This window comes from Spea bombifrons, chromosome 3, assembly GCF_027358695.1.
Source record: "Spea bombifrons isolate aSpeBom1 chromosome 3, aSpeBom1.2.pri, whole genome shotgun sequence".
Taxonomy (NCBI): domain Eukaryota; kingdom Metazoa; phylum Chordata; class Amphibia; order Anura; family Pelobatidae; genus Spea; species Spea bombifrons.
This window is the reverse complement of record NC_071089.1, coordinates 56,329,941-56,346,442: the sequence shown is the minus strand read 5'-3', so window position 1 is coordinate 56,346,442 and position 16,502 is coordinate 56,329,941. Positions and strand designations below refer to the sequence as shown.

Here is a 16,502-nt window from a genome sequence, read left to right as displayed (position 1 = left end):
AGAACTGTATTTTATATTCAAGGAGAAAAAAACTATTATTTTTTCCAAAGGATTTTCCATTTAGGGTTACTGCATTTTTCGTTGTGTTTTATAGATCAATAGACACAGGTAGATGTTAAAGGTGATATGAGATACAATATATTCATAGTATTTTAACTAGGAAAACAAGATGGCAACATGAAGAAATGGCATTAAAAACAAGAGAATGGTCATTTTGTAATAAATATATTGGATATGGACTTTATGCAGTTCCTCAATTGTGTTCGAATTAGAGTTCCCATAATGCTCAGCTAGCCTAGAGTTTGCTGATCGTCATGGGCGTTATAGTTCTACAATTTCTGATAGCTACCCATAGATTCCATATAATGATAGTAACAGTACTGTGCCCTAACACTGTGGTTTAGGTCCATTAAATGATGTATTTCAGTTTTGATATTCCAACATTCAGATGATTACCGTTCAGCAGTTCGATTCCACTTTATTCTGTGATTTTGTCAACTTCACCTTACATTTTGGTAACCGTTTCACTTTAATATATTGTACTGAGCATAAAAGTAACCAGAAAAAAAAAGTTTCCAAGCATAGAAAATCTGTGGGTCATTATTGCCATTATTAAATTTAAACGCACCTCTTCAGGCTGGCCGGGATCCAGCTGCTCTGCAATTTGTTGCAATTGTTCTTGATTCATAAATGTATAACTCTGCAAAGAAAGAAAAGAATAACAACTGCAGCTCCTTGCCATTATGATGGGAGTTTAAAGGTGTTACATTAACCTGTTCAGCACGGCAGGGCTTTAGAAACCATTAGGAAACAAGGTCATTCTCCAGTGTGTTGGAAACAAGCATACCTGATTGAAAGAGGAATCGCTGTCGGAGCAGTTATCAGTAAAACGCCCGCTGTGCTGATCATGTACATTTTTTTTCTGCATTTCTCTATTTTTCGCCTGGTCTTCCTCAAACTTGTTAAGAAGGGTTTCTACAACAGCCATCATGCTGTTTTTCAGGGAATGCATCATTTCTGTGTACCTTTCAACAATCAAGAAAGAGTTAACACACACTGACATTTAGTTGTGATGTGGCACAAAGGTAGACTCTTGATTGGTGGTTGCCATACGAACATTTCTGTTTCATTTTGTGTGATTAATCATTCAGAGGAAAGAACAAAACGGTAAGCCTGCTAGGGTTTATTTGAGTCGAAAAGTGCCAGCGATGATGCTTTGTCTAAGTGGCGTTGCTCATTTCACCATGAAACCAATCAAAGAGAAGAATGTGTTTACGTGCTAAATGGAATTTATAGAAAAGAAAGCAGCGGTCAAACGAAATTATAACAAAACGGCTGTAGCAAAACTTTCTATTGATGGATTATCCCAGAATATCTGTTCATGTTTGGACCAAATGCTATAATTATTAATTCATACAATTATTGCAGCTCAATATAATTAAGGAGGTAGACTGTGAAGAGTTTTACCCTTCTACTTAAATTCACTAACACCAACAGGACCAACAAGTCGGAACATCAAAGGGTTTAGAGATTACATAAAATGAAAATAAGGCATTGGGCCCATTTGCTCTTTAAGGAATAAAATGAGTGGCAGGCTAATAAAAAAGCATTGTAGATAGGAAACAATGGGAGCAAGAGAAATTGGTGGACTGACAAATTCAAGTAAGGTTGAAATATGTGCTGCTGCTTTGATGGAATCTGAAAATATTGGTTCATAAATAGTTATCGAAAAAGTCACTTTGATGACATTGCTCAGCCTTCCAGCACAACTTTATCTTGTCTGTCTGATGAGATGTAACAAAGTAAGTTATTAAACACAAAGTGGGACCTCACTGAAAGCTTTTAAGAATATATAATCTTTGTAAAAAGATGTCAAATCACAGGATCTCCAATGGAGAACTGTGGCAATTAATCTATTATCTATGTTTTTATGAAAACCTGGACATGCTCAAACTACTGGCATTATGCTTAACCCCTTAAGTACCAAGGGATTTTCCTGGGTCAATGACCAGCGTGTTTTTTCCTATTTTTTTTATATGCAGCTGTTTAAATGTAATTTTCTTCTCTGTCATTTCATGCACACATACAAGTTAAATGTTGTTTTTAAAGGGACAGTAAGAGTGTTCTCTAGATGTCACATACAAAGGGCATATGTCCTGTCTGGGACATATTTAAAGTTTGCTAATTCTAATTGCCAAATAAAATCATATATTTTGGAAACCTACACACCCAAGGTATTTCAAATGCTGGCATTTTAACTTTTTCCATGCACTATTTCAACCACCAACCAAAGTTTGGGGTTGTAAAGTAATTTTTGTTTTGCACACATTGTACTTTAGGTATGTATTTATAGCGCCTTGTATATCTCACTGCCAAACATCACCATAATAGGTGTTCAGCAACATTTCCCGAGTACAGTAGTACCACCCATGCATGGGTTTGTCAGGTTCTTTGGGGGTTAAAAGGCCACAGTTTTCAATTTGGAATTTTGATATCTGCTCAACCTGTATTCATGGCCTATTTGGTATAGATTTGAAGCCGGTCACTTTAATTTACCTCTTCAACCAATATCTTAGAAATAGAGACCATAGGGTTTTTGTATTTGGTGTCCTTTCAGGCATTTTATACAGCCATTTTGCCACAATTGCATGCCAAATTTAGGGATAATTTTTACAGCATTTGTGTATGCCGCTTTGTTAACACTTTCTGCCCGACTAAGGGTAACTGAATGCTGCTTTAGCTTAGTATATATTTTTGAAATGTAAACACACTATTTAACTTTAACAAAAAACATCTTAGAATATGCTCTTCTTTGATGAACTGAAAAGTGGCAGAACTACAACTGCATAACCAGATTAGCATAAGCCTCCTCCTCTATATGTATAGGGCATTTTGAACATATTTTTTTTTTAAAAAAAATACATTTATAGTTCTATGTCTTATTTTTTTATCACTCACAACCTATTGCATACGCCTGGCAGATAAGGACAGGAACGGGCTTTTTTGCTGCAAGCTCTGCATGATTTTAGAGGAAAAAGTATTTCACTCAGTTGGACAACATTTTCTGACTGCAAGTTGGCAGGGTATTGTATCTAGATCTTTTTGCTTGAAAAGCAGTCTGCCTTCAAATAACATCATCAATTTGTCTATGCAGATCTTTTGGTTAGGCACATATGTTTATGAACATTTAGAAGGGACATTAGCCTATAGAGCCTGTCGCATGTGGGATAATTTTTTGGCAGTTAAGCATTGTCATTGAAGTGGAGGAGGAAAAAAACATTTTAATCTCCACCAAGTAAGTGGGGTGCCAGGTCTCCTACATTGCATAATATGAGTTGGGGTTAGCTGCCATGTCTGTTAGGCATAAAGATTTGTTTGAGCAGCAATAGCCTCAAACAAGTTATTAGTGACTAACAGCTACACAAATTGATGTGGCTCACTATTTGTTGTATTTTTTTTGTCAGTGAATGGGGGTAATTGTGATTGCACCACATTAGGTGGCACCCTAGTTGCACCAAATCTCCTTCTTGGTGGTTGCGGGTTGGCAGCAGAGACTACTAAACAGTCACTGTCAATAATCGGTTCAATATCCGAGGCCGTTGCAGTGCCTGAACTAGATGCCAGAATGGCATAAGACTCCTCCACACTATGCGTGAGGGACATTTTGAACGGAGAACTATAAATGTAAAATACAACATGTTTTTTTATATATATTTTTTTTAATGCTCAACCTTACACTAACCCACTTATCCTACCTAGTTGCCCAGCTAACTAATAAAATGAGGTTCACGCAAAAAGAGAAAAAAAAAATTCTGAGCACTGCAGTACAATACTGATCAGAGCAACCTGAGCAATAGCACGGGGCTACATTAAATTAGCTTTAATAAAAGCTTTTAAATGTAAAAAAAATCAGTATCAAAAGAAAATAACACCGATCATAGTTTACTAAGGTAATTTCAAATACATTGTATTTTAGAAGATTTTAGAAGACTTTGGTACACTCTGTAACATTCTGTAACACTGTTTAATTCTCTGTGCATCACGATTAGTGTGTAAGATACAGAGGGCAGCACAGAGACAAAGTCAATGAAGAACAGACAGCACCAGTGCCCTGCAGAGTCTACTGATGCAACATCGCCTTGATAAACATAAACCATAAATAATAAGTGTTTTTCCATTTTATTCTCAAAGCTGCCCTTACAAATGCCAAACCTGGCTGATCATATGTTGACATGCTGACCAAGACAGGTAAAGAATTTTCTAATGTTTAAAGCAAAAATGGTCATTGAACTTATTTTGGGACAAGTATAATATTCCATTACTGTCAGGGGCGGGCTAGTCTAGGGTGCAGGTAGACCGTGTAAGTATGTAGACCCGGGGAATTGGGCTTAATAGCGGGAAGGCTACTTGGTTTTAGCTACCCCTAGAGCCAAAAAGGTGGCATCCCTTCCCTGGTTATTGCTAAACAAAAACAAAATCCCCACAGTTATAAAGACTGAGAATAAAAAGCCTGAGGCACCATGATATGCATTAAATTAACAACAGTCAGCTCTGAAACGAGGCTTCATTAGTTGTTGAGAACGAGGTTTGATAAACTTTGGATGGCAATAACTAATTACTGGAACCTGTTCAGTCACAGCAGCATTCTGCTTATTTCAGATAAAGATGCCACTGCTAGTTAGACTTTTCTTCCTGTCTTTTAACATAAAAACATGTCTCAACTAAAAAGAAAAAAAGTGTTATGATGCCAATGAGGTGCCTGAAATATTTCTCTTTGCTTCCTCTGTGAAGTGTATCATCTAAAACACAAAGCATATGTTTCCAGCAGTCAGTCAAAAATATACAATCCTGTTTAGCTCTCTTCCCTGCTAATTGGAGGTTTACATTTGTTCTTGAGCATCAACGTATGTAATCCAGACAGTACATGTTTCTTCTGGTTGAAGAAAAACAGCATATTAAAATAGCTTTTTAAAATAACAGATGCACCATTTAAAAAAGAAAAATAAGAGTGAACATCTGAAACATGTGTCTAGTGCTATGCAGAGATAGAAAATTATACTCCAACCTGAAACAGAACAACCATACAGCATACCCTTATAGGACAGGTATTTTAAAATGGAGCTTATCATACTAAACAGGCACGAGGCATGATTTAGAAAGCTATCTCTAAGCAACATTTGTTAGCATCCCTCTGCATTCATACTAATTTACCAATCTCTTAATTGTTCATATAGAGCATCTTCTATCTTACATGCCAACTTTCTTTGTACAATAGATATAATACAATAAAAATGTTAAAGTGTGCTCGGTGCTGAAAGTACAAAGTGTTAAAACCAGATAACCTGGTAGTATGTAGTTGGAAGTCTTCTTACAGTTTCTCACAACAAATTTCTTATAAAAGAAATAAAAATATCATAATGTATACTGTGTTAAACGTTTACATGCTTAAGACTATACAGCTATTGCACTCACAAATACAGAAGATATATCAGACTAAAAATAAAGCCTAAATGGAGAAGCCATCCCCGCTCTTAAACCAAAAGAAGGCAAAAAACCCATATTGAAGCAAATTGACACCAACTCAGCCTCAAAGATGGGGGAAAACCTTCCAGATTCCAAAATAGCAATCAGATTTCTAAGTAGATTAACAAAATATAATTCATGGTGCATTGATAACCCCTTATATCCCAGTGTATTCTTCTTTTGCTTAGAAATATCCAGCCCATATGTAAAGGGACACTCCAGCCCCCATATGCATTTTAAATGCATATGATAGCTGCATGGTCCCTTTACATTTTGTATGGTTGGTTTTGCAAATGCAGATGTTTCTGGCCTGAAACATCTCCCTGCATTATACTCACTTCCAACCAGCTACAGCACTGGCATGAGGAACGCTGTTCAGATCCTCTAAACACAGCGTTCTGCCAATCATTGAATATTCAAGCAGCCAATTAGTGAGGAGAAATGTTGGACCATGGATAAAAGGGCAGCTTCTTCTAGGCCAGATTGGCTTTGGAAGAATGAATTTAAAATGACACACAAAATATTTTAATATGCATTCTTCTATAGTGAGGATGTCAGGCAGCACTAAATTGCCCCTTTAAAAGCATCAATTTAATTTGATAGCACAATCTTTGCAGGTATAGCTTCCCCGCCTAAGGAGTAAATTATTTTAAGTCAGGATTAGTGATCTCTAGTTCTTTGTACAGTCCTAAACATTGGCGACTCTAGAAACAATATATAGGGGGGGGGCACACAAGATACCACAGTCAAACTGGGGGGGCATTCTTAATTTCCAAAAGTAATGTGCTATGGAATTATACTTTTGTTATTGGGCTAAAATAATACTTGATCATTCAACATGGGAAGCCTGAAGCCACAATTGAGTGCGACTAATCCTTGAAATAAATATTATAACACAATAAATAACTTTTCCAGTAAATGATTTCAGGGCCTTGAACATTTTGTCCCCTGAAGTCACTACAACTTCAGGAGGGCATTTTATCTCTGGATAAATATAAATTAAATAATTCCTACTGTAAGTTAAGTGCCAGAAAACAGATGACCAAACACACACACCGACACAGGCTCTGTCACACCAACACCCAGACACACACACACCAGGACAGGCTCTGCCACACCGACAACCAAACACACACACACACCAGGACAGGCTCTGCCACACAGACACACACATCAGGACAGGCTCTGCCACACCCACATCCAAACACACACACCAGGACAGGCTCTGACACATTGCCACCCAAACACACACCCTAGGACAGGCTCTGCCACACTGACAACTGAACACACACACCAGGACAGGCTCTGCCACACCAACACCCAGACACACACCAGGACAGGCTCTGCCACACCAACACACAAACACACACCAGGACAAGCTCTGCCACACCAACACCTATACACACACACCCGAGGACAGGCTCTGCTACACTGATAACCAAAAACACACAAACAGCAGGACACAATCTACGTCACAGATGTCTACATCAGGATGGATTTTTCACACTGCATTGTCGTTTATACCCCCCTTAGTGTTTTTGCCCCTTGTGTATTGATGCCCCTGCTGTCCATATATATTAATATTAGCCCCAGTTGCCGATAGCAGGTATAGATCAACACATTAACACACAAACCAAGATTTGCATGTATAGATCAACTGAAATTCACTTGTGATCTCTGAAGGTATATATCAACTAAACAGAATCAGATATACAAATCCTGTATTTGCAGGTATACAATAGTATATGAAATGCAGGTATAGATCAAATAAATACATGGAAACAGCATTGCAGGTACTAATCAACTGAATAAGACACACAAACACTGTATTTGCAGGTATACATAAATAATGTATGGAAATATATAGATATGGCTCTACAGAATAACGCAAAAACCCAGCTTTGCAGGTATAGATCAATTGGAATTCACATACAAACACGTCATTAAAAGGTATATTTAAAACCCCCTAAATTACAGGCATAGATCACAGGTTGCACACCCCAAAGCCAGCCCTGGCGTCCACACTGCCCACACAGCAATCACACTCCTATCATACCCAGGCAACCAGTGAATGCTGGTACCTAGGCATGATGGGACTGTGCTTGCTGTGATTGCTGTTAGCAATCACACTCCTATCATGCCAGGTCAGCCAGTACATGCTGGTACAGGGTGGCTGTAAGTGATGTGTAGACCCCATACTGCTGGCAGCATCAATACACAAGGGGGGCAGCTAGCTAGGTTTCAGCATGTACTGGCTGACTTGGCATGATAGGAGTGTGATTGCTAACAGCAATCAAAGTCCCATCATGCCTAGGTTCCAGCACTTACACATCCAACCAGTAAATGCTGGAACCTAGGCATGATGGGACTGTGATTGCCGTTAGCAATCACACTCCTTTCATGCCAAGTCAGCCAGTACATGCTGGTACAGGGTGGCTGTAAGTGATGTGTAGACCCCATACTGCTGGCAGCATCAGCAATACTTTTAAAGATCTTTCTTAATTTGTAGTCCTATTTTATATCTCATTATTCTCCTTCAAACAGCAGCTATAGTGCAAAACTCATATGCCTGTCTTGTTATTTCCGCCTCCAGTTAATCATCACACTTATGAATTAGCATTGTAATTTATGCATTTATAGATATTGTTTACATACACTTCATGTTTGATGCATATAAAAATCTGTGCATACATTTTCTTTATCTATCTGGTATTAATATCTCTTATTTAAATAAGATGTCTTCTAACTTTACAGCATTGCTTACTGCTACTGTGAAATGAGAAGAGTTTCATGTTTGAAATATTTTGTGATGAAAGCAGAAACGTGGAGGACAGCAGAATCCTGACTCTTGAAGGCCCTTGTATGCAATTATACATTTCATTTTGAAGCAATAGGAAGGCAGTATGGGCTTCAAAAAGTGAAGCAGCAAGAAAGGACTGGTGTGCAAGGTGAATAAGCCTGGCTGCAATAGGATATATCGCAGCAGGAAAAAAATGGAGTAGAGAGAGAGTAGAGACAAGAAATAAGATAGATTTTATTGCTGCAGACAGAAACACTTTTCATTAGGAAAACATTGCTTGATCTTGTCAGCAATTGATCACGAGGAAGGACTTGGAGGGTTGCAAGTTAGCTTGTCTACTAAGCAAGATAATGGTGGTATAAATGACAGAACAGAATTTGAGTACCAGGAAGAGCTGGAGATCATTATTATTCAACAGTCATTTTATCATATAAACTAACTTACTCTTTGGATTCACGTGTCCTTTTTGTCACACGTTGCACGAGAGTGTCGTATCCTAATCCTTCCCCCTGACTTTGGGCAAAGGTGCATTTTTCAGTTTCCTCCTCTATCACAGATCCAAGGGAACTTTTAATATAATGTCTCAGGTATTTCACAAGCTCGTAGCTGAAACAGATAATTGCAAATCCATGTGAAAAACAACAATATTCAGATGTTACTCAAACAATATTTATCTTAAATTAACAGTAATCCCTGATGTAAACAGAATTTAAATTTCTAATACTTTTTTCCAAATTCAACCATAGATAGCCCATTTACTTCCTTACTTAGTCTTTCACTGACATCTGCTGGAGAGTTTGCAGAAGTGACGTTAAACACTTCCATTTCTATCAGGGAACAGACTAGCTATTGCGACTGAGAATGGATGAGCTTCATAACCATGAAATTCGGAAGTTACTGGTGGTGATATTAAAAATATGTAACCAGCTTCTTAATTCTATATAATGTGTACCACCGTCAATGTGTGCCTATCACTATACAGTGAGCCAGACACTGACAATACTGCAGTACAACCCCTATCACTATATACTAAGCCAAACATTGATGTGGTGTAGGCTTACCACTTCAGTGACTTAGCATGATAGTGTGATTTCTGTTAGCAATTATATATATATATATATATATATATATATATATATATATATATTAATACTGTTATTGAACTTTTCGGTCCAATTTTGGTGTGTTATTTACTTTTAATAAAAGTGTTGTTAACACACCAAAACTGGTCAAAAAATATATAATTGATAACAGCAATCACACTCCTAGCATGCCTAGGCAAACAGTACATGCCAGGTACACTACTGCCACGATGGCCACATTCAATCCTGCTTGCAGCGGCTTAGTTTTGAACTTTGCGGCTGCTTTGAATGTTCGTCTGCCTGCAGTCCCTGTGCATTGCAATAGCACTACACACAGTAAAAAAAAACTGCTCACAATGTTAAACCTATTCCAGCAAAAGTGATAATCTATGCTTTCATAAAATATAGTTAAAGGGACAGTTCAGTGTCCCTGACACCCTTGCTATAGAAGAATACATATTAAAGTACTCGGCATTAAAGTAGATTCAGTTTGCAAGAATACAGGCAAAATCACGGAGGATAGAAGGTTGTACTCCAGACATGTCTGCTACAATTAAAAAAACGAAGGGCCAATTCAAGGATGGCAGAGACAAGGCTATTAAATTAACACATTAATCATGTAGCATTAACTTTAAGATGTATGCCAACAAATTAATGAATTTCTACATTTGTTTGGTAGCAACCCAGATCCTGTCATAAAGTTGGCTGTTTTCAGTTTCCATATTATATTCCAGTGTAAATATGCATTTTGTGTATAAAGAAAATAAATATTTTGTAGTGACTGTGCATCCAGCGCAGTACACAGTGATATTAAAGGGGCAGGGGGGGCTGCATAGACAGCATTAGCGAAGTCAGTGCTGGAGCTGACTGGTGGTAAATATATCAGGACATAAGAGAAAGGATGTAGAGTCACAAAAACTTTCTGGACCTCAGATGTCTCATCTTTATGACATCTGAAAATGGACATCCTGATATAGGATGACTATGTGTCCCAGACAGTCCTGCATTTTGAGGCACTGTCCCGAGTCCTGGGCACAATCAGTCTGGGACAATGTAATATCCCCAAATGAGTCTCCCTACCTTTTCTGTCGACTGTTTCTGTGTACCCGTCTATTTTCCTGCAGCTCCACTTCTCGGCATACCTCTTCTACTCCTGTCTTTTCTTAAGCCTTCCTTCTTCATCCGCTTCTCCATTGTATCAGCTCCGTTGACCACGCCTTCTGGAGTGCTTCCACAAAAGAGTGGAGCCACCACAAGACTCTCCCCTGATTGGAGGAAAGGAGCATAGGCTGCCCATGTGGTGCACAAAGGCCTGGTCAACAGAGCTGATATCGGGAAAAGCTGACAAAGAAAGAAGACAGAAGAAGCAGAGGCAAGAGCAAGTGGAGCTGTGGGAAAGGAGATAGGGATGTGGAACGGATGTGTGCGGTCAGCAGATAGGGAGACATTGAGAGAGAGTGAGTCATCCTGTACCACCGCCTGTGCCTGGATCACTATATAATGATAAGGGTCATCCTGTACCACCACCTGTGCCTGGATCACTATATAATTATAGGAGTCATCCTGTACCACCATTTGTGCATGGATCCCAATATAATGATAGGAGTCATGCTGTAGCACTGCCTATGTCTGGATCAGTATATAATCATAGGAGTCATGCTAGACCACCCTCATTGTTTGGATTACTATATAATGGTGGCGGTCATGCTGTACCGCTGTCTGTGTTAGGATCACTTTATAAAAATTATAGGAGTCATGCTGTACCACCGTCTGTTTCTGACTTGCTATATAATGACAGAAGTCATGTTGTACCATCGTCTGTGGCAATGCACTGTGAACTTAAGTAAGAAAGTAAAGAAATGTGGTCACCCTAATCCTGAAGGCTTATGTGATTCTTCATTATGTTGGCCCAATAAATGGTATCATCTTTGACACAAGATCTAATCTTTACTTTGACCAATACAGCAATATGCATTTTCCCTATTAAAATTAAATAATCAACTTTCCCTCTAATGAATAGACTCAACAAGTGTGATGTCACACACCACTGTAAGTGAGTAAAAATAAAAATACTTAAATTATTAAACTAGACCAACTGAACTCCTGGGCTTGACAAAGCTCCTGGATTTTTAGATCTGGCTCCCAGCTTTGTACCATTTTATATTTATCTCTATGGGTGCACCTCCTTCTGGCCCAGTCTGGATCCTTTGTATTACACCTATTTCTCTAGATGAGGTACCCCATATAAACAAACAATCTAAGAAAACATAATAAAACTACCACCAGTATACAAATTGGCAACAGTAGATTCCTTTAAGGGATCCAAAAAAAAATTATTTACAAAGCCATCTAACTTTATATATATATATGAAAAGAACGCACTTCTCTAATAAAACACAATGCAATCAACTTGTGTGCAAGGGCCTGTCGTACTCCTACAGCTGCGTACCAGTGTGCCACGATTAAAGCAAGAGCAGTCGCTGACGACAAGGTCTCTCAATTATAAAACTAGTCTTTAAGAAATAAGCAGATTGATATGTTGCTGTCACTGGGAACAAGGGAAGTGTAACTCCTCTGATTAGCCAAACAGGGAAATTTGCTTCACAAAGCAAACATTTGTTTTATTTTGTTTCTTTTCAATAAAACTGCACTTCTCAGAATGTTATTGATTATACAAAGTGGAAAAATAAAGATGTGAGCTAAAAGTATACTCAATGTCCAACAATAAAAACACTCTTTAAAACATAAATCAGACATTCCGTAACTTGTCAGTTTATGTAGCAGAATCAGCTTTTCTTCATAAAGATTCAGAACCTCACAAGCAAAGAACAAAATAAAGTGCAGAGTGTAGTATTGCCTGCATCAAGACAAGCATTTATTAATCCCTTAAGGACCGAACTGTTTTTTGTACCCTTCGTAAGCAAGAATGTAGTTATATATATTTTTTTTTTATTATAAAGACAAGAAGGGCTTTCTTTACATACCATTATATTGATCACATCATTTAAATTTACTATATAAAAATAATATGTTGAAAAAATGAATAAAAGCAGTTTTTCTGACTTTCAAAAATCTCATTTGCAAAGTCTAATTAAAAAAATAGATTCTAATATGTGTCCTGAATTTAGAATTGCTCAACATTTTTGAAAGTTATATGGCAATAAGTGCAAGTAGAGTATTGCTATTTCCAGGTTTGTTTTCAAACCTTGTAATCTTGCCCCATTTACTATTTGGGAATAGAAACCACGTATTTTTGAAAACTAGACAGTCCGGGGTATTTCAAATGCTAATATTTTAACTCTTTCCATGCATACAATTTACTACCGGCCTTTGTCAAGATTTTTTCCACACACATTTTACTTTAGGTATGAATTTACAGCTCCTGGTATATGTCAAAAATTAGTGACATGTACCATGTCAATAAGTGTTCAGCAACATCTCCTGAGTACAGTGATATCACCCAGGTATGGGTGTTGTTGGGTTGTTTCAAGGCTATACAGCCACATTTGTGAATTGTGCATTTTTTCAAATTAGAATTTTGACATGAGGTCATCCTGCCCCTATGTATTACTTGGGACATCTTTGAAGCTAGCCAATTTACCCCAAATATATTTAAAAACTAGACACCCCAGGGTATTTCAAATTATGTTATTTTACCACTTCGCGTGCCAGGTTTTTTTGGAAGACAATGTGCTAATTTTAGAACTTTCTCATACAAATAAACTTTTACATTTTGTATATTTTTGTTATTATTATTATTATTATTATTATTTTACATTTTGTTGGAACTAGATGGTTCCCCTGATGGTAATATCACTGGAGAATTATTTTTACATGTTAAAACATTTTTATCTTTTTTTTTAAAATTTATTTTATTAATCCCATTGTATTTTTCTATACCCTATTTAATGTGAGTCACACCAAAGGCATAACATGTAACATGATCACAAGACATGAGTTGTGAAGACAGAAAGTACCAGCTTATCCAATCACATGCTAAAGAAATAGGGTAAAGCAATCACCACTTTCTATTGCTGGTTGCAAACAAGGCTCCTAAACATTGATCAAAAATGGAAAAAAAATACATAAGCTTTACAGACGCTTGTGAGAATGGATCTTATGACTGTTACTGCTTCTCTTGGCATTATTTCCCAGAATTACCTTTATATTAACAATTTTCAGTCACATCTCTGCACATATCATATACCAAGCCTGGGTGGTAAGCCTGACAACCCCTGAAATAAGAAACGATACCCCAATTGTAGCTTTTGGATCAAGGTTCCATTTAATAGGAAATTGTATCAAGTTTGCTTAAACATTTTACTGCTTACAGTGATCATCAACACAATCGAAAGAACAGGTAAATATTAGGAAGAAGTATTTGGAGATAAAGGAGTTCAAACAGGAGTAAAAAGGCAGTTTGAGGCCAATACAGGATACAATATAGGAAATAAGTGGGTCACTGGAATAAAAAATGATAGTGGACCACAATCCAAGAGTGTAAAACAACGAAATCAACCAAACTCTGCCTAAGTTCCTTCACAGTCCTGTAAAGCCAAAAAAATATTGGAGGACTATGACCTCCATGGGTCAAGAGGGGTAGATGCCCCACTGAACACAAGGTGAGGGGCATGGATGAGCTGCTTGTCAACAATGCTCCTGTGCTTCTTTATACTTCTAGAAGTGGATATGACACCATCCTAGGGGGACAGGATCCCCAAGCCCTGCCCCAGAATCCAAGAGCCTCTGTCTCCTCTCTAAAACAAAAACTGAGTTATGAAAGGAGTAAATATGTTACTTGTGAAAATGTTCATCTGTCTCTTCTAGGTGCAACATTATCTCTTCAGCGCATTCAGCTGAGGGTGCATTGGCCAGTCTCTCCTTCACACTCTGGAACAACTGTCTGACCATAGACTGCAGTGAAGCTTCATCCTCTGGCGAAAGCGCCGACATTCTTAACAGATCCAGTACTTGAAATTCTTTAGTTGAGGCTTTTGTGTTTCTAAAGCAAAATGCATGATCAAGTTTAGAGGAGGGCAGACATAACAAAACATGGTCATTTACAAGAATACATTTTACCATTACAACACACAACAGAGATAGGATTCACCTTTACTTTACTGAGAAATTCCAGTCTGCAAACTTTAGTGAAGCATCTGCACGCTTAGACACTGCATTTCTTCTATTGCCATTTTAAACAATATAATATTAAAGTACTTAAAATGCTCATGGTCTATCTACCCGTATATAAAAAGAATTTGATTCTTCCACTGACTGCGCAAATTGTTAACGCTATATAAATAAACGATAACATAAATAAATGATGATGTCATAGCATAACACTCAAATCATGATTCACGACTGGTTAGCCCAATCAGCTACTTTTATTTCTGTGCAGGACTAGATCAATAAACACAACAAAGCTGTCATCCCAAATCAGAGGGATTATTACTCGCAGATCAATTGCCAATCATGTTGCAAAAAATGATTAATCATCTTATTTCCTCAGCTGGCCTGCATTAGGTCTTTCTGTGATCCTATTAGACATTCTAATATGTTGTTTAACTATAAGATGATACAGTAACAAAAACTTTTTTTTTCATACCGTTGTGTGTGTGAGATTACCTGAACACCGCTGAGCACACCGTGCCCTACTCTCTATAACAGGACTGGGGAACGAGAGGGACTAATAGCTATACTGTTACGCAACCTCAAAACGATTTGGTCACTGTTGGACACGCCCCCTGCCACGTAAGGGAGGAGCAGACTGGCACCGTTTATTGCAGCTCGTCGCTATAGAAACGTTTAGAGCGTCTCTGTCAATTTCCCGTGGCCAAACAATAGCATTAAAAAATAAACTTCAAAGCTTTTCATATCCACCGGAGGCCATTTACTTTTTAATCGCATACCGGGTGCAAACTGATCTGAAGTCCCTGCACGGTCATCTTCATGAAGACTATACGGTTTTGACAGAACTCTACTAAAAACAATATTTTCTTAAAGCACCGATCGTGGATTTTTATCACTGAGGAGAGTGCTCGAGAAGAATAATTACGAGAAAAGGGGTAGACATTCAGATGCGTACAATGTACTGGAGAACTATGCAGCACCTGATAATATAAAATAACAGCTAATGGGGGGGGGCATCACCTCCTAAGCAGGCACTCGTAGTATACGTCTGGATCTCGCCCTGCCTCTTCTTGCAGCTACCAGGACTTCTATGGGATCACGTTACACAAAGATGTCATATGGCTACGGAAGCTGGGGAGGGTCAATCTTTATTGCGCGGTAACATTACATTTCTAGTTATTTCAGGTAGAATGACAGAGATGTTAGTTAATAGGTGGAGAAATATGACACTCTTCATCATATGTAAAATATTTTTCTAGATTGTAACATCGTTTGAGCATCCAAACTGTAATGCATTACTGGTTATGTCTTGTTTACTCATTGTACAGTGCAGTATAATATTATTGTCCTATATAAATCAATAAAATAAATAATGATTAGTTAAGATTTTACTTTTGTTCATATGCATATTATCATGCCAATTAGGTACAAAAAGTCCACGATACCCAAAATAACATCAACAGGAAAAATAAATATCCTTGTTATTATTAAACACAATAACATAAATTACTGTGAAGATTCGCTGGAAAAAAATGATATCAGCACATTGCGGCACTCTTTCAGGGAACTCAGAATGTTTGGGAGGTATTAGTGTGTTTAAAGTGTTCTATTGCCTTAAAAGTCATAATAATGTTCATAAAAACAGCAAAAAATGTGTTTAAAAAAATTGTGTAAATAAAAAACATACTTCGCCTAAATGCTGTACTTAAATACATAAAGTATCTTTTCTTCTTCTTAATGTACCACAAAATCACATAAAAATATTGGTAAAACCCTGCCCCTAGACAAACCATCTAAAACACACATTCCTCTTCAGCTGTTTGAAATTTGGGGTGTCATGTCCACAACCTTATGTGCCCGAACAGCTTGAATAATAAACATACCTATACACACATCCTAGCATTTATCCATCCAGGTTCTTGGTCCTCTCAACCGTAGTGTTTGTGCGCAGAGGTTTTGTTGTTGTG

The 16,502-nt window shown here is 37.6% G+C and overlaps 1 protein-coding gene across 1 annotated transcript in view; it reads right to left on the bottom strand.

The window, feature by feature from the left end:
• Positions 1-15,595, bottom strand: part of TBC1D32 (TBC1 domain family member 32) — a 111,946-nt gene extending 96,351 nt beyond the window's left edge. The window contains exons 1-5 of the mRNA XM_053461287.1: positions 15,556-15,595; positions 14,204-14,407; positions 8,768-8,929; positions 848-1,025; positions 629-700 (exon numbers count right to left, since the gene is read on the bottom strand). Coding sequence (XP_053317262.1) covers positions 629-700; positions 848-1,025; positions 8,768-8,929; positions 14,204-14,358 — 567 coding nt within the window. The 5' untranslated portion in view covers positions 14,359-14,407; positions 15,556-15,595. The remainder of the gene's footprint in view (positions 1-628; positions 701-847; positions 1,026-8,767; positions 8,930-14,203; positions 14,408-15,555) is intronic.
• Positions 15,596-16,502: the final 907 nt, after the last annotated feature.